Raw genomic sequence first — 17,845 nt, 5'->3', positions numbered from 1 at the left:
GAGCGAGAGAGAGAGAGAGCGCGAGAGAGCACATACCAGCTTCATCACTGTGTCTGTCACGCGACTCTGTTGCCCTTTCGGGCTTTAACTGATGGTAAAACTAACGACATTTTTAACTGTCTTTACATTTATTTTGAAAGATGAAGCTCGCGATTATGGTAAGGGGCGTTACATTTCCGACGAGTGCTTGGGTCAGCTGGCCAATCAGAGCAGACTGTGCTTGTCAAAGGAGGGGGCTTTGTTGAAAACGACGCGTTTGAGAGAGGCGGGGCATAGAGGACCTACAATAATGTACAGTATTAGAAAAATAATGTGTTTTTTGAACATTAAAGCATGTCAACATATTCTGTTACACCAAATACACAAAATAATGATCTTTAAAATAGCATCATATGACCCCTTTAAAGACTTCATTCAAGTATCTATTGCTAGTCTCCAGGAACTCACGAGATGGCCTCTTCTCGGTTCTCACCCCAGGAGAAACAATGTCCAAACTGAGAGTCTGCAAACTCGTGTAGGCCTCCGGTTGCTCCTACACTGAAGTAACCCCACACGTTTTTACTGCTGCGGAAGTTCAGCTCCTGAACTGTGCCAGAGCTTGGTTTAAAGCCCTTGCGAGGACAAAAATGTCAAATGAATCAGGCAATAAACTGCTAGAGTAGCCTTCAAAGACTACTGCATTAATACTAAGCTTTTAAAAATAGATAACAGATACTGTAATTAACCAGGAGTAACTAAAATGATACTAGCGACTTAATTTAGACAAGCAATCTATTTGCATTATTAGACAATTTTGGAAGATACTTGCATACAAATAAGACTGAGCATACAAAAAAACGAACGGTTTTGCAAGAAAGTCTCTTAAGCTTACCATGGATGCATTTATTTGGTCAAAAATAGAGTGAACAGTAATACTGAGAAATATTACAATTCAAAATAACTTTCCATTCTGAATGCAATTTATTCCTGTGATGGCTAAACTGATTTTTCCAGCAGCAGAAATTTAATATGCTGATTTTGCTTCTTAGAAAATATTTCTGTAACACTTTACTTATGTATAATGAATTAAAAAGGGTTAGTAGGGTATTATAAATTATTCATAATGTGTGTTGTAATACATTATATCTTGTCGTAAATAATTATAACTGAATTTAAAATGCATAGTGTAACAATGAATTTATAAGTATTATAATGTATTTACTGTGGTTACAATTATTCATGACATTGCACAATGCATTTTAAGGTGCATTACAAGGCATAAATAATGCATTACAACTACTTTTATAATGCATTATACATAAAGGCTTTACGTAAAGTGTTACCAATATTTCTTATTATTATCAATGTCGAAACCTGCTCACTTCATCTGGGTTCTCACTGGTGATGCGTGCAGCTATGACATGTCCCCGTGGACAGGGGATGCATTCTGGAGATTCAAAGTTAATAGGTGCGTCTCCCCATGGAGCTTCACCAAACAGGACACGGATATCCTTAATTCTGTAAAGAGGGATTCCCATCGCTATCTACAGAGAGAAGGTACCAGGAGTTTGCGATCAGCATTTGAGAATTAACAACAATAAAAAAGTATGAAATGAAATTAGGGAAATAAGAGTCGGTCCTGTTACTTTGCAGTGAGAATCTCAAAACTTCACTATGCTACTTACCTGTAGCTGTGCAGCAGGAAGGTTAACGTCAGCAATCATCTCAGTGCAGGGGTGTTCCACCTGTAGCCGTGGATTCAGCTCCAGGAAGTAGAAACTTCCATCCTCAGTGAACAGATACTCCACTGTACCAGCACTTACATAGCCCACCATTTTAGCCAGACGCACTGCATACTGACACACAGAGCAGAAAATAAATTGTGCAAGCCAATATCAACACCATTGTGGAACAGTTCCCAAAACCAAAGGCTAAAAAAAAATTTAAATGCACAAAAATATCATGAACTTTCATTAAAAACTCTTCAAAACGAACCTGATCTAAATAAAGCACCTTGGTGTGCATCGCTCCGTGTTGTGCATGTCAAATAAAATTAATCATAATAAATAAATGTCATTTTTTTGTATCAGAATGTATATCTGAATGTTATCTGCAAGTATACGTCTGTGCACAAATTTGAAGGCTGTCCTTGGATCATTGATGAAATTATGCAACTGCGCATTACTTTACAGAGAACCTACAACCTAGTAGCTACATTCTGCCTTAAGAACAAATGGTGCAACCAAATAAAATACAGAGTTAGTTGCAAACTAGCTGTGTGAACTTTACAACCCAATTTAAGAGTTTATGAACGGCCAAAGGCAACATGGCCAGAAAATATTCATAGATTTGTGCCTCACCTTCTCCATTTGCTCAAAAGTGGTGGTGGAGACAATGGTAGCAGGAGCTTCTTCTATGATCTTTTGGTGGCGGCGCTGGATGGAACAGTCTCTGCCGAACAGAGAGATAGCGTTACCGTACTGGTCAGCCAGGATCTGCACCTCCAGGTGGCGCGCATGCTCGGCTAGCTGCATGATGAAAATAGGGGAACCTGGCACCTCAGCCTGCACCTGTATTGAAGAACAAACACACCGTGATGCTGTGTAATGAAACCGAACCTAGAACTACACAAAATAATGACGTTACATCAAAGCACCATGTACCTGTCTGAAAAAGTTGGGAAAGTCTTCGGAACTGTCCACTTTTCTGATGCCTTTCCCTCCACCTCCCTCTGATGCTTTGATTACCACAGGGTAGCCAATCTTTTCTGCACTCTAACCACAAGAAAACACAAAATTAGCAGCAAACGAAACCAAAACTGTAAAGGCCCGTTCACACCAAGAACGATAACTATAAAGGACCAGCGTCGAATTGAACGCATGCATTTAACTGCAGCAATGCCATTATTAGCAATCAGCACCTAAGATGAGAGATATATATTAAACTCTTTTTTTTACAGCTGAAAATGAAGTAAAACAACATACACATAAAGGCATGACTCAAACCTTGTCTATAATGCGGTTTCCTCCAAAGCGAGTGACAAACTCAGCTGGGGAGGCAACAGTGAAATCTCTGTGCACGTCCATCTTCCTGTGTTCTTTGCCCTTTTTCAGCAGGTGGGGGCCTGACATGCTAGGCCTACAGGCAAAAAACATAATTTTAATTATTTAAACATGCACAATACATTTCAAAAAGGAAGCTGGGTAGGGCTTCGATAACAAATAATGTAAAGTCTACATGAATGGGAATGTAACGTGGAAATTGCTGTAACAGAAAAGTTTTACGTAAGCCTTCATGAGAAACATCAACAAAGCAGCATTTCAGCCAATATAAGCACATTAAATGTTACAAAAACAAACATACGAGGTAAGAATCCATCAAATCAGCATGACTTCTTGAAGTCAACTTGATCTGTCCGTGTGAAAAATGTTTCCTCTACTGATCTGGCCTCTGTACTCTCCACCTCTGTCAAAGTGTGCTATAATATAAATGCTCACACAAGCAAATCAGCCAATCACAGCTTAATGTGTTATCATTTATGCTAGAGACAGTACTGACTAACGCTTAACTTGCCCCTGAACTGTAGAACGAGTTTACACTAAGTTGCAGACTCATGTCTTTATGCAAATGTGAATGTAATGCAATTAATGTACAGTAAAATGGGGAATGGAGAAGACAAACCAGGGACATGCAGCTTACAACACTGTCAACTATTTGCCAAGGTGACAGCTTAAACTTGTGGATCACCTGCAGGATCACACTTCATTTTCTGCAGTCATCAGTGGAAACAATACTCTGAGATGCTGACTACTATCTTTTAAATGTGTCACTTGAAAAAACATCACCCATTACTCAAGGCAAAGCATGTTACTTTTGTAACACTGACTCGCACCATTCTGTTCTATTAACACAATATCAATATTAATATTAACATAATGTCTATTGGACAATATCATGATGACTAATAAATATTAACATTATTATTTTGTCTAAATAAATAAAAACTAAAAAACTAAAATCATTTCAATTATTTTAAATCGTTTGAAATTTAGGCATCAAAACATAAGTATATAATAAAAATGGATATTCATTTGCTGAAAAGATAACATTTAACAGTGTTATTAAATTACTGCTGTTTTTAAGTTTAATTTTAAGAGTGTTAAATGATGGCAAAAGTAATCTAAATAATATAGGTGCAAGCAGCGATACGGGGCTGTAGTGCAGTGCAGAGCAGGAGGATCAAAAACAGCAGAAATTGAATGAACATGAAAATAAGCTGGTTCAGAAGTATAGCTGAGAACGAACTCAGAATGAACAGAAGTTCAAATAAAAATGAGCACAGCATGGATAAAAACATTTATTTCTAATCCAGGAGCAATAACGATTTGCACATTGCGGATCTGGATAATAATAAAAGTAATCAAAACAGCACAACATAACACAATTTTATAAAGCTGCACCACGCGAGACTCGAACCCACAACATGAAAGGTTCAGGTTCAGGTTCTTAGCAGAGTGCCCCACTCAGCTGACACACATTCAACAGCCTGCAGAGGAGAAGTTTAGGTGTGAGAATGAGCTCACAAAAGCATGACTTAGCATGTTAGACAGATTAGCATGCTAAGCTAACTTAATACTAACGTAGTTTACGGTTAACCTGATCTCTGAAGAGCCACATTAGAAAGAATGGCAACTGGTTAGCATGCTAACCAATTAGCATGCTAAGCTAACTAGCATAAGTCAACAAACACAGGCACGGTCTACTTTGGAGAGGTATTTCTCGGGAACGGTAGTGAATATCAAGTTATCAGTCATTTCTGTGCGGCTTGGTCCAAAGATCATATGATCAGATTTTGGACAAAATTGGGCAAAATTTGTAGAAGTAGCAGCGAAAAAACTGTTTTTCATTTACTTCAATATGGCTGACAGGTACATTCATGGAAAATGACAAATGAGACATCGTCAGAATAGGCATAAACCAGGGAATGAAATTATATTAAAACTACATCATTTGGATAATGTTCTCAAAAGTTATGTGTTTTTGAAAAAATCGTTATAGCTCTGGAACACTAGGTGGCGCTGTTTTCAAACTTCTCAGGTACCTCCGGGACATGCCATTGATGATCCCTATTCATTTTTGTACAGATATGTCAAATGGTTTAAAAGATATAGCAATTTATGACAAATTTTAAAATGGCGGACACATGGTTCAGCTGATCCGGGCAAAACTGATATCCACAGATTTAGCACGACCCAAGAAATCCACAGACACCAATATCATGATTCTGACTAACTGTTCAAAAGTAATGAGCCAAAATAGCAATTTTTCATATGTCACGATCCATAGGTGGCGCTGTTCCCAACTTTGGCATGGACCCTCATACCATGCTGTTGACGAAGTGTATCAAGTTTCATTTTTTATTGATCAAAGTTTGGCCAAGATACAGCCCTCTGAACCAATTTCGGGTCGACCTCGGTTAAGTTCACAGCATCATAAGTTTTTTTTGACCGGTAGGTCAATTTTGTACTTTTCAAAATGGCCGCTACTGTAATGGGTGTAGACTTAATGTAAGATATTCAATGTGATCAGCATGAGGAGAGTAATCAGGTGTACTACGTTTAATTTTTCTAGAATTAGGGGTTCAAGAGTTATTACCATTTCAATGTTGAATTTTTGAACTGGTGGTGGCTCTATAGAGTTGGTCTTAGAGACCCCAAAGTTAGTCAGATCACTATTCATGGCCATCACTACAAGTGTGCCAAATTTAATCATTTTCCTATGTTCCATTCATAGGGCTGCCATAGACTCCCATTGGACGAGAAGAAGAAAAAGAAGAATCAGCCGCTTCGGGGCTAGGCCCCTAATAAAAATAGGGGATTTGGGCATGAACAAAAAAAATTTTTAATACAGACATATACCGAATTAAAATAAAATAAAATAAATAAATAAAACAAAAATGTTACCTATGTAATGTGTATCCCTAGCAGCATACAATCTTTTGCAATCTAATGCACTCCAAAACATATTTTCTTGAAAACTGCATGCTTAGTAAAAAGACCTATTTTTTGTAATTGTCTCATTTTGTGCAGAGAGGAAAAAAAAAGATTTTATTATGCTTATCTGAAAATCCTTTTAACGATTATGCTACGTTCTGAGACTTCATGTCTGTTTTCAATTATCCAGCGTCTTAACTGCCCACAAACAATGAGCAGCTGCATTTGTTTTTTTCGGTTTTCTGAAAACTGCATGTAGCATCAGGGAACCTTACAAACATTGCCATTATCCAGATCTCTTTTGTTCTCTTACACATGTATTTGAACTCAGAGAGGCACAGGCTAACATTATCAGGTTATATTACGCAACACTTCATGCACAGTTTGAACAGTCTGCATTGTGCTGTGCATTTCAGCGAAACCCTGCAAAGTTCTGCATTCCAAAACTCTATTCCAACACTACTGTGCAATTAAGATAAACTCACAAGCTGCTGTGTTATGCTACACTGCTAAAAACAACTACAGAAACCACACCCCTTTTTTTTACTTCCAGTGTACTACTCTTGTCAAGAACATACTGTATGCTTCTAGAGGACAGAATGAACAAGGTGCATGTTTGGTCTGGTACCAACCTCTTGAGGCACTGAAACCAGTTGAGTTCTTGCCCTTCTTTGTCCATGGCGAAGTATCAGATGAAAATGCAGAAGAAAAACAACATCTAACACGTTTTATGTTCCCTCCCTTTTCCTCTTTGCTCCCTCTCATGTCCCCTCCCCCATGTCAGTGAGGACCTCACTTCACCACCACATGTTTAAGAAAAAACATGCTAAGAGCCTGGTAAGGATGTTCATTGTTTTTGGTTTCTCTACAGACAAATAAATGCAATTCCTTGCAAAATGCCTGTTAAACTACAAGTTTCTGAAGGTTTATTACCTATAATCTGTGCAAATATTTTTTGCAAATAAATTGCAAATCTAGCCATGTTGAAAGCATGCTAGAGAAAAGAGTTTTCATTTGTTGATTGCAGTTTGCCAAAGTGCTAAACATACAGTAAGTAACAGGTGATTGTTCACTACAACCAAAGACAGATCTGTCTCAACAAATGTCACCACAAGAAAAGATCTGTGTAGACAAATGTCACCAAAAGAATGACCTTACCTTTTGGCCTGTAAACCTTCGCTTCCATTATGGGAAAAACAAAATGCGCGTGTCCTGCTCTGTATTATCAACCTCTGTCCATTGGTTCTGAGGGAGTCCACCCAAGTAGGTGACTTGTTGAAGAGGACAACAACGTTCCACTGATTACACACAAAGAGCCAGAGACCACATCAAAACATCTTGTCCCAACACACACCTAAATATATGTCTCTGGAAACAATCTGGGAGAATGTTTTTTTACGCTGAAACGCAATGAGAATGTCTCTGAAAGTCAGAGGAGCATTGCTTCCATTAATAGTACAGAAATGAGCGGCATGCCACTTTAACAGGTGACAAGCATGAGCAAGTCATGTGATCACTGAGAATGACCATATGGCTGTATTTCTGGTCCATAACTCTGTCCTGTTTGACATTGGACACTTTCATGTGGTGCACAGCGTCCTCTACCGGTATTAGCAGCAAATCTCAAGACTAGACAGCGAAGTTTTTATTAGTAGTTATTACATCAGCCATACTGAGGTACAGGAGGGAAAATCTGAACTAGTCTATTTGCATTAATTTCACATTGCATTCAAGAACTGATGTAGCTCATATTTGAGTTCATGTCAAATACATTATTTTTTTTTTTTAAGAAACGTAAAGATTTAAGGTTAACATGTACTGCAAGTGGTTGCCATTTATTTAAATTTTTGCACTTTTGCTTTCTTAGTTTATTTAAATAATTATGCATTGTGACAAATATTCCGTAAAATGATTCCATATAACTATCAATTAATATTATAATGTAAATACATTTAGACGGAAACACATTTCAATTCAGTTAATTTTGGTATGTTATTGTAACATAGCTCATGAAAACTAGGTATGATAAAATCAGGTTTAACTTTACAGTAATTTCAATATATTTCAAGAAACTATCCTTTCCTTTACAAAAAAAAAAATTCTCCCTTTTTCTTTCATGCACAGCTTTAAAACTTTAATGTCATGTCAACAGCACATTCACAGCTTAAAACCTCATGCACACACATAATCAACAATAAAACATCTCTAGGGATACTCACCTCAAACAGGCTGATGGGTTCGGGGGTGGTGCCACTTCTGATGACGTGGTGGGTAGTGTGTTAGGTGTCTCTGTGCTTTTGGGCTGAGGTTTGGCGGCCTGGCCCATAACCAAAGTCTCATCATCAGAGGAATTATCCTCAGAAGCTCCCAGAATAAACTTCATTCTCTCTTTAGCTTGAACACTGGAACCAAATTTGGGCCTATATGACTTATTGGTTTCCATGGGAAAAGTGTTGGAAACAGCTGCTTCTGTGCTTTTTGATTGGTCAGTGGGATCACTAGTAGTTGATGAAGTAGCTGATTTCGGGTCCATTGGAGGAAAGTTTTTCCCTGAACAGTCTGTCGTGGGTGTTTGTGATGGCATCTCTCTCACCCTGTGGACCTCAATGATGCATTCAATTGGGCTATACGAGTAAGAGGTTCCTTTTATTTTTGTCCCGAGTTTTGTAAGTGTTCAACTGTAAAGATAAAGAAAAAGCATGTCACAATTAAATTATCAAAAGTGTGCACAACACTAGATGGCATCAGTGTGCAATATTATGATGCAACCAAAAACGGTGCAAAATGTGCTCTTGTCTGATATTAAAAGCTGTAGAGTGAATCATTCATTCATAGGTTATACTGAATTTCTAAATAAGATATATAGCTGAAATAAAACAAAAAAATATTTCTGTGATTCAGCTTTGGGAAGTTTCAGAGAAACACGTGTTTCTCATAGCCATGCAAAATTTTAATTCATGTAGAGGAACTGAAGATATTTAACAATTCTATTAGCGTAAGGAAACAAAATTCAGAGCTAACTAAAAAGAAATTATTAAATCAATTATTAGATAAATTATTATAAGATGGAAAAAAAATATTTTCCTGAAAAATAACTGAAATAAAATAATTTTAGGTTGAGGTAATAAAATTACTAAAAGTAAAATAAAAATAAAGCTAAAAGGAAAAATTAAAAACAAAACCTAATAAGCATGTTAAAAATTACTAAGCAAAATTTAAATGAAAACTGAAAATATTAAAATTTAATGTGTTTTTTGAACATTAAAGCATGTCAACATATTCTGTTACACCAAATACACAAAATAATGCTCTTTAAAAAAGCATCATATGACCCCTTTAAGTTATCAAAAGTGTGCACAACACTAGATGGCATCAGTGTGCAATATTATGATGCAACCAAAACGGTGCAAAATGTGCTCTTGTCTGATATTAAAAGCTGTAGAGTGAATCATTCATAGGTTATACTGAATTTCTAAATAAGATATATAGCTGAAATAAAACAAAAAACTATTTCTGTGATTCAGCTTTGGGAAGTTTCAGAGAAACACGTGTTTCTCATAGCCATGCAAAATTTTAATTCATGTAGAGGAACTGAAGATATTTAACAATTCTATTAGCGTAAGGAAACAAAATTCAGAGCTAACTAAAAAGAAATTATTAAATCAATTATTAGATAAATTATTATAAGATGGAAAAAAAATATTTTCCTGAAAAATAACTGAAATAAAATAATTTTAGGTTGAGGTAATAAAATTACTAAAAGTAAAATAAAAATAAAGCTAAAAGGAAAAATTAAAAACAAAACCTAATAAGCATGTTAAAAATTACTAAGCAAAATTTAAATGAAAACTGAAAATATCTCTCACCCTGTGGACCTCGATGATGCATTCAATTGGGCTATACGAGTAAGAGGTTCCTTTTATTTTTGTCCCGAGTTTTGTAAGTGTTCAACTGTAAAGATAAAGAAAAAGCATGTCACAATTAAATTATCAGAGCAGACTGCGCTTGTCGGAAGGAGGGACTTTGTAGAAAACGAAGCGTTTGAGAGAGGCGGGGCATAGAGGACCTACAATAATGTACAGTATTTGAAAAATAATGTGTTTTTTGAACATTAAAGCATGTCAACATATTCTGTTACACCAAATACACAAAATAATGCTCTTTAAAAAAGCATCATATGACCCCTTTAAGTTATCAAAAGTGTGCACAACACTAGATGGCATCAGTGTGCAATATTATGATGCAACCAAAAACGGTGCAAAATGTGCTCTTGTCTGATATTAAAAGCTGTAGAGTGAATCATTCATTCATAGGTTATACTGAATTTCTAAATAAGATATATAGCTGAAATAAAACAAAAAAATATTTCTGTGATTCAGCTTTGGGAAGTTTCAGAGAAACACGTGTTTCTCATAGCCATGCAAAATTTTAATTCATGTAGAGGAACTGAAGATATTTAACAATTCTATTAGCGTAAGGAAACAAAATTCAGAGCTAACTAAAAAGAAATTATTAAATCAATTATTAGATAAATTATTATAAGATGTAAAAAAAATATTTTCCTGAAAAATAACTGAAATAAAATAATTTTAGGTTGAGGTAATAAAATTACTAAAAGTAAAATAAAAATAAAGCTAAAAGGAAAAATTTAAAACAAAACCTAATAAGCATGTTAAAAATTACTAAGCAAAATTTAAATGAAAACTGAAAATATTAAAATTTTAATAAAAGCTAATATTGATCAATACTATAATAGTATATAAATAACACTGATCCAGTGCACACAGCAACTGTTTCAAACGCTCTGAAATACTACATGCCTACACACACACAATCAGGAATGTAAACAGCAAGCATTAAAAAAAAACTTGGCCACATGCAAAGCCTACAGTTAATAATTAACATGTTCAGTAAGAACTTCTCATCGAAATAATAAACTAAATATTAGAAAAAGCATTTAAGTTTTAGAAAACCGATAGGATTCTCAAGAAAAGTTTAGCTCAAACCTTTGAGGGAAGCGTCGGTCAGTCAGTGTCCAGACCTTCTCTGGTAATGGAATGCGTACACATAGTACTCATATGCTCTTCTCTTTACAACTGGCCAGCAAACAGCCACAACAGAGCCATTTAACAGAGTGGACCCTCTGTGAGTGTATGTTTGGGATCTAGGGGAAAGTTCAGCCTTGATGGTAAGAAATGAGGGGGAGGGAGTGGCTCACAAACAACCTATGAATATAGTAAGAACAGCATCAAAGGTCAGAACCAGTCTATGGTCAGAACACGTGTGACGTCACACCAATCTGAAGTAGACACAACCAAAGTAACCTAAAAATACTCTTTGAATCTAAATTCTAAGGACATAGGAGATTTCTCTGCTAGTAAAACTGAATAAAAATACTCAAATACACTCGGTATTTCTGCAAAAAACGATTACAGTTTAATAGGTTTTCATCTAGCTAGATTACGACGACTGACATCGTGGTGCTGTCAAACGGTTCTCGTAACAAATTCACGGATTTTACAGTGACAAAGATTTTTTTATGAATAATAATTAATCTAGGTCATGCTGTCGTCGCTTTGCAGCCTTCCCACTGAGGCTTAGGTTTATCAATATTAATTAGGCCATGCTGCTTTTGCTTCGTATCTTCCCTCAACTTTCTTACTACGACAAAGGCTTGAGTTTATGAATATTAATTTAAAATGTTACCATGCCTACCAGGCGAACGTCACGCAAGCTATTTAATATTCACAAGTTTAAGCCTTGGCCATAGTAGGATTCATAATTTCGCGTCTCATGGCAGGTCAATATAAACAACAAAATGGGAGGATCTCAACCCGACAAAACTTGCATAATCTTAAAAATGTATATCACAAAAAACCTGCATAAATTAACTGCAAACTTCTCCGCGAGGCGATACCGTTATTTGTCAACACATCCTCCTTATTTTTTGTTGTTGTACTACTTAGCCTTGTCACTGCTGCTACTTACAGAGCAGCAACACATCTATACACAGACGAACTCACTGTTTGGTTTTCTCCTGCATATTTGTGTTTGTTTTATTTTGAATACCTTATGGTTCTCTGAAAGTTTGTTTTGCCGCTCATCCGTCCATGTTCCTGCGTGTGTCGTCATCGCATGACGTTCCTCATGCTGCACAGGACCGTCTTCCTGAAAATGTATTTCTTAATTTTACATGGGTCACTAAAACACAGGGTGAGTACCCATGTTTAAATAATTAATCTAAAATATATTTTTCCTGGTAAATGTAAAAAATATTAAAAATATAAAAATATTTCTCCTAGTAAATTTTATTGTTAACACAACCATAATCCTGGTCTATTTTAAGTTTTAACCAAGGTTCTGTGTAGCCTGAAGCCGCCTATCCATGTGTAATTGGAAAAAAAGCCAAATTTTATAATTTGCTTCAAAACAATTTATGAACTAACAGTGAACATATCAGTCAAATACCAGTGATGGGAAAACAAAGTAACTGGCATTACTTTTTTGAAAAAGTAACTTAATTCTTGTAAATTAAAAAAGTAATGCGTTACTTTACTAGTTACTTGAAAAAAGTAATCTGATTACGTAACTCGAGTTACTTGTAATGAGTTACCCCCAACACTGCGTGTAAAGTAAGTGGCACCTGGGTTTTGAAAAAGGCAAACAATCATTAAAACAATTGAGCAAACATGATAATCATCAAAAGATAACTCTCATTAAAACCGCACTTATCATAAACACATAAATTAGAAAAAAGGACAAGAGGCACTGCATCAGTGTTCACATGAGCACTTTGTTATTGATATCCATACATGATGGTAATGTTATAGGAGCACAACACAGTCACATGGGGAAAGGAGAGCCAGGTGAGCTACAGGTATCGTACAGTATATACAGGCCAGAAATATTGAGAGGATCGAAGACAGAGAGAGAGAGAACATTGCACAAACATACATCACCCTCCCAACTAAAACGTCTCTTTCACTGGAGTTTATCCTCTAATAATCTGATTCCAGTTTTACCAGTATTTTATTCCTGCTTCATACAGAAGGAAAAAGCAACTGGAATGGCACCAACCACTTGTGAGGAACCACTCTTGAATCCCACTAGCAGACGCATTGGTTCAAAAAGGCACTGGACAGCTATTTCTCTCGCAATCTCTCTCTCTCGCTGATATTTACCGGGTGGTTCTAGTCGAAAGCAAAGCGTATTTGGAAAACCAACAGACAAACCTTAAGTGACCAGGATTGATCTAAAGCAGCAGCACTACAGTACAATCTAGATTGCGCAGCTTTTTGTGAGAGCATTTTCTTCTACTCATAACATCCCATAACAGTATAATGTACATTTGAAGGGTTTTCGTTATTAACCGTTAGCGTTTAAAGCTGTTAATAACCAAGTCAATAATGTCAGTTTCCTTTTGAGAACATGAGAATGCAACATATTTACAATTACAAATACACAAAACAATAACTAATGCATTTTATAAATAGAAAATAATAATCATAAAACTGTTTTAACAAAAACATACTTTGACAATCATCTACTGATGTCTCAATAAAGCAATTTGAAAAAATCAAATCAAAATATGATTATATATATTACTTTAAGGAAAAGCATATCAAGTGTCATACCATCATTTTTTTAAATAAAATTGCTGATCATACTCAAAGTCCTGAAATAACAATTTAATGCTATAATACACACTCCCTTCCATAAGGCCTCACCTTGAATTAAATTTAGCACATCAAAGGGCCATGTAGTATTTCACCATCCTCGTCTAAATGTCTTTTTTTATTTGTCCTCTACTGCAAAAACAGAGGAAAGTGTTTGTGGATGATATTTAAGAGATCTAAGTTCATGTTGTTAACTGGAGGAAATCATCTCATGAACTGAATATATTGAAAGGGGAAGGGATTTGCCACCAAACCCCCAGATAATCTCTTTTTTGCTCGCCATCTATTCAACTACTTACATAAAACTCTATAAATCCATTCCATTCTATCTATACATCCGTCTGTTCATCTACAGCAGTGGTCGCCAACCCGTCGATCGCGATCGACTGGTAGATCTTTATCACTGTCCCAGTAGATCCCGAAAATATCAGTAAAATAAGTACAAAAATGCATTACATTTCTGGGGTTATATTAATGTATTACTGAAGGGAACTGTCTTGAGAAAAGTTTCGATGGTAATGGCATTTTCTTCTCATCCGCGGCTCTGCTTTGTTTACAGCAGTAACCAAGGAAACGCTATTGCGGTCGGTTCATAAGCAGTGTTGCAAGGCCGAGGTCAGGGATCTTGGGCCTAAAAAAGTTGGTGACCACTGATCTACAGACTGATCGATCTTAATAAATATGTGACCCTGGACCACGTCTTAAGTCGCTGGGGTATATTTGTAGCAATAGCCAAAAATACATTGTATGGGTCAAAATTATCGATTTTTCTTTTATGCCAAAAATCATTAGGATATTAAGTAAAGATCATGTTCCATGAAGATATTTTGTAAATTTCCTACCGTAAATATATCAAAACTTCAGTTTTGATTAGTAATATGCATTGCTAAGTACTTCATTTGGACAACTTTAAAGGCGATTTTCTCAATATTGAGATTTTTTTGCACCCTCAGATTCCAGATTTTCAAATAGTTGTATCTCAGCCAAATATTGCCATCCTAACAAACCATACATCAATGGAAAGCTTATTTAGTCAGCTTTCGGGTGATGTATAAATCTCAATTTCGAAAAATTGACACTTAATTGGTTTTGTGGTCCAGGGTCACATATCGGACAAACAGACTCCTTAAACCAAATCAAAACAACCAAAAATCTAAAGTAGACAAACATTAGACACATCTTCCCTTTCTATATCTCTTGCAGATTGTGCAAAAGTTAATATAGGAAGGAACAGAACAATTAAGGTTAAAGATTGAGCAACTCGTTAAGTATCAGAAAAGCAAAACATTTGTGATGCACTCAGTCACATGCAGGCAATCTTGCTGTAAACTCTCCCTTATTAGTGAAAAAAGCTTGAAATGAACGAACAGAGATTGTGGGGATAGCATCAGCGGATCGATTTACCTGTCAAAGCAGCACAGGTTGGAGAAAAAAAAAATGCATCTGGACAGGTTGATTTCCCTTGGCCTGTTAGGCGGGGAAAATATTTTGTCTTTTTCAACATGTTAATGAGCTTTAATTTCCGTAGACTTCAAAACCGAGGCATCCCTTTTCAGTGATGTACTATTCAGCTTCATACGGTTATTTGCACGGAAAGAGATGTTCACGAATGACATCCGGTTTACACACGGCCTCTGAAGGGCACGTGCACACACTCTCGGTCACAACACATGAATTGGTTAACATCTAGATTACATAAAATCGTACAGTATTTAGCAGACAAGGCATATGTGCCAGTAGTGTCATCTAACAACTTCATTTGGTTTTTTTCGTTCTTTTTTAAAAGGCTATTGACATTTATGATTACAAGCTAAGTTGCAAAACCTGATGGCTCATTGCAAACAATTGCACTACTCAGTAACTAGATCTACACTTTCTAATCACTGGCTGGCTCAATGCTGTTCACTGAAACAAAGAGGGTGCTTTCACAACAGCAAAGTGTGATGTTTGTGTGTGTGTGCACTGGTGTATTGGTGTTTACATACACATGCAAGCACATAATGAATCCGTCAGACTCCCTTGTGCAGCTGATTTTATATTCAGAAAAGCAGTGACCCTCCTCTTTGTCCCCGACCGCATCTCACACCCTGAGTTTCAGCGCTCCTGACTGTCCTCGATCAGGGTGACGTATATGATGGGAACAAGTCCCTGGCTGTCACCCAGAGCACACAGCAGCCAATCAGAGTCTGCCCTGCTGAGCACCTGCAGCACGTCACCTTTGTGGAAACTGAGCTGCCCTGGCTCTGTGGCGATATGATGGCATAACGCCTTCACTTTACTGAAAGAAACATAAAAAGAAAGAAGGAATTGATCAGGTGAATTAATCAGGCATGGCTACACTGTCTTTTCATTTACAAATAATTACATTAAATATGCTTACATTATATACAGTATATATATTATAATTACAGTAAATAAGCCAATTACAGTACTTTGTGAAGCAGCACTTACTATTCAAACATCATTAAACATTCTATTTTTTTCCACCAAATTCTGAGCTAAAAAAAACATTCAAACTGTGATCATTTCAATCTTGTTTTTCACATGTTGTACAGTGTATTTTTTGGCTTTTGTTTGTATTATACAAGAAATTTAAGATTTTAAATTTTGCATACTGAATTGTGCTTGGCCTTTATATTTAATCTTTATTTATCATGATCTATTTAATCAACTATAACCACCTTTACATTACAAAGAGAGCACAGAATACAGAATAAGTGCTGATGTTGCAGACGACACATACAATCTGTGTATAGATGACTAAAAAATGACAATGTTGGGGAACCAAATTTTATTTTGACAGCCTAAACCAAAGCCTAAAACCTAAGCTTACTTAAACTCTTCTGTCGTTGCCTTGCAAGCACCGGTTTTCTTCTGGAAATGCAAAACTAGTCATTATGACTTGTCTAACAACATTACCGTGGGGCTTGTCTCCGTGTCGGTGGATTCTGTGTTTGTGCTTGTTCAGTTGGGCCAAGGTGGGATTCTTGGCTTTGAGACGTAAGAGATTGTTGCTCCGCTCTTTTCCTCACTCCAACAGACTGAGCCACCAGATCCAGCACAGAACGGTCGAGACTCAACCAACCAGACGGCAATCTGACACAAACATGTAGGTAGAAAATTAGCTGTAAGTTTATACTAAAAATTCCTCTGTAAAAGATGCTGCTAGTGTCTGGAATAGAACCAACGCATTCCGAAAACAAAGCAATATAAGTTTGAAAAAAAAAATTAATTATGGACCAACTTCATATATAGCAATATCTGTGATTAGAGATCAACCGATATATCGATTTCCCGATATTTTTCCCGATATTTAAGCATTTTACCATAATCGGATATCGGTTTTGTAATTTACTTTATAACAGTAAATAAATATCGGTTCTGCATATCGGTTATCGGGCACATAAACAGGCAAATAATTGGTATCGGTATCGGTTATAAAATGTCAATATCGGTTGATCACTATCTGTGATATGTATATGCCCGTTTACACCAAGATCGATAGCTATAATGTTTTGATAATTGTTTTAACTATAAGAGAATAGAGAAATTCACAGCACAATGACAGAGGAACAATATCACTGAAATCACATTCAGAATGATGTTCTCCAGCTGATAGATAAAAATACTGACAGCCAATCAGATCTTACCTCCCATCTTACCTTAAAAAGCTTGAGCATTCAAATTCGTAAACAACATAACTGAAGCATTCACTTATAATAATCAGTGTTGTAAATGTAAAATCCATGTGCTTCAACTTAAGGCAGTTACAATTTAAACAATATATTTTATTTGTGAACTTATGTTCAGCTATTCTTTTTATTAGTTAACTTTTAACTATTTTAAAATTTTTCAGATCATCAGTCATCAAAGCTCGGTAAATAATGGTCAGAGACACAGAGATTTAAGCTGATTTACTCACTAAAAACTCCCACAGATCATGTTTTCATGCCATTTCAAGTCTTATTTTGACCAAGTGGCAACCTTCCGGTCTCTCTCTTGAAACCAACACAGAAGTGACTTCAACTGCAATTCATCGACTGGCCGCTAGAGACTGGCTCCAAAAGGGAGTCAATCCCATAGACCCTCCATGTTAAAATGCCCAACTTTACAGCAGAAAAAAATATGTTTACAGCCTGGTTCAAAAAGTGATTTTGGTCTATATAGCTAATTTTGCCCTTCATGACAACTGTGAGG

The 17,845-nt window shown here is 36.2% G+C and overlaps 2 protein-coding genes across 3 annotated transcripts in view; both read right to left on the bottom strand.

Annotated features, from left to right (window-relative positions):
- Positions 1-12,110, bottom strand: part of acacb (acetyl-CoA carboxylase beta) — a 35,120-nt gene extending 23,010 nt beyond the window's left edge. Inside the window, exons 1-11 of the mRNA XM_016568034.1 lie at positions 12,042-12,110; positions 10,979-11,197; positions 9,848-9,923; positions 8,192-8,574; positions 2,985-3,117; positions 2,818-2,899; positions 2,643-2,746; positions 2,340-2,549; positions 1,665-1,835; positions 1,362-1,523; positions 448-611 (exon numbers count right to left, since the gene is read on the bottom strand). Coding sequence (XP_016423520.1) covers positions 448-611; positions 1,362-1,523; positions 1,665-1,835; positions 2,340-2,549; positions 2,643-2,746; positions 2,818-2,899; positions 2,985-3,117; positions 8,192-8,556 — 1,391 coding nt within the window. The 5' untranslated portion in view covers positions 8,557-8,574; positions 9,848-9,923; positions 10,979-11,197; positions 12,042-12,110. The remainder of the gene's footprint in view (positions 1-447; positions 612-1,361; positions 1,524-1,664; positions 1,836-2,339; positions 2,550-2,642; positions 2,747-2,817; positions 2,900-2,984; positions 3,118-8,191; positions 8,575-9,847; positions 9,924-10,978; positions 11,198-12,041) is intronic.
- A 2,586-nt stretch (positions 12,111-14,696) lies between these two features.
- The window catches only part of LOC107752133 (iporin-like), a 26,967-nt gene continuing 23,818 nt past the window's right edge, over positions 14,697-17,845 (bottom strand). For both annotated transcript variants that reach the window (XM_016568009.1, XM_016568010.1), the window contains 2 exons: positions 16,568-16,744; positions 14,697-15,926 (listed from right to left, as the gene is read on the bottom strand). In XM_016568009.1, coding sequence (XP_016423495.1) covers positions 15,743-15,926; positions 16,568-16,744 — 361 coding nt within the window. In that variant the 3' untranslated portion in view covers positions 14,697-15,742. The remainder of the gene's footprint in view (positions 15,927-16,567; positions 16,745-17,845) is intronic.

The sequence above is a fragment of the Sinocyclocheilus rhinocerous genome, unplaced genomic scaffold, assembly GCF_001515625.1.
Source record: "Sinocyclocheilus rhinocerous isolate Xijiao unplaced genomic scaffold, SAMN03320098_v1.1 scaffold1312, whole genome shotgun sequence".
Classification (NCBI taxonomy): domain Eukaryota; kingdom Metazoa; phylum Chordata; class Actinopteri; order Cypriniformes; family Cyprinidae; genus Sinocyclocheilus; species Sinocyclocheilus rhinocerous.
The sequence above is the reverse complement of the archived record's forward strand: the minus strand, read 5'-3'. Positions and strand labels throughout refer to the sequence as shown.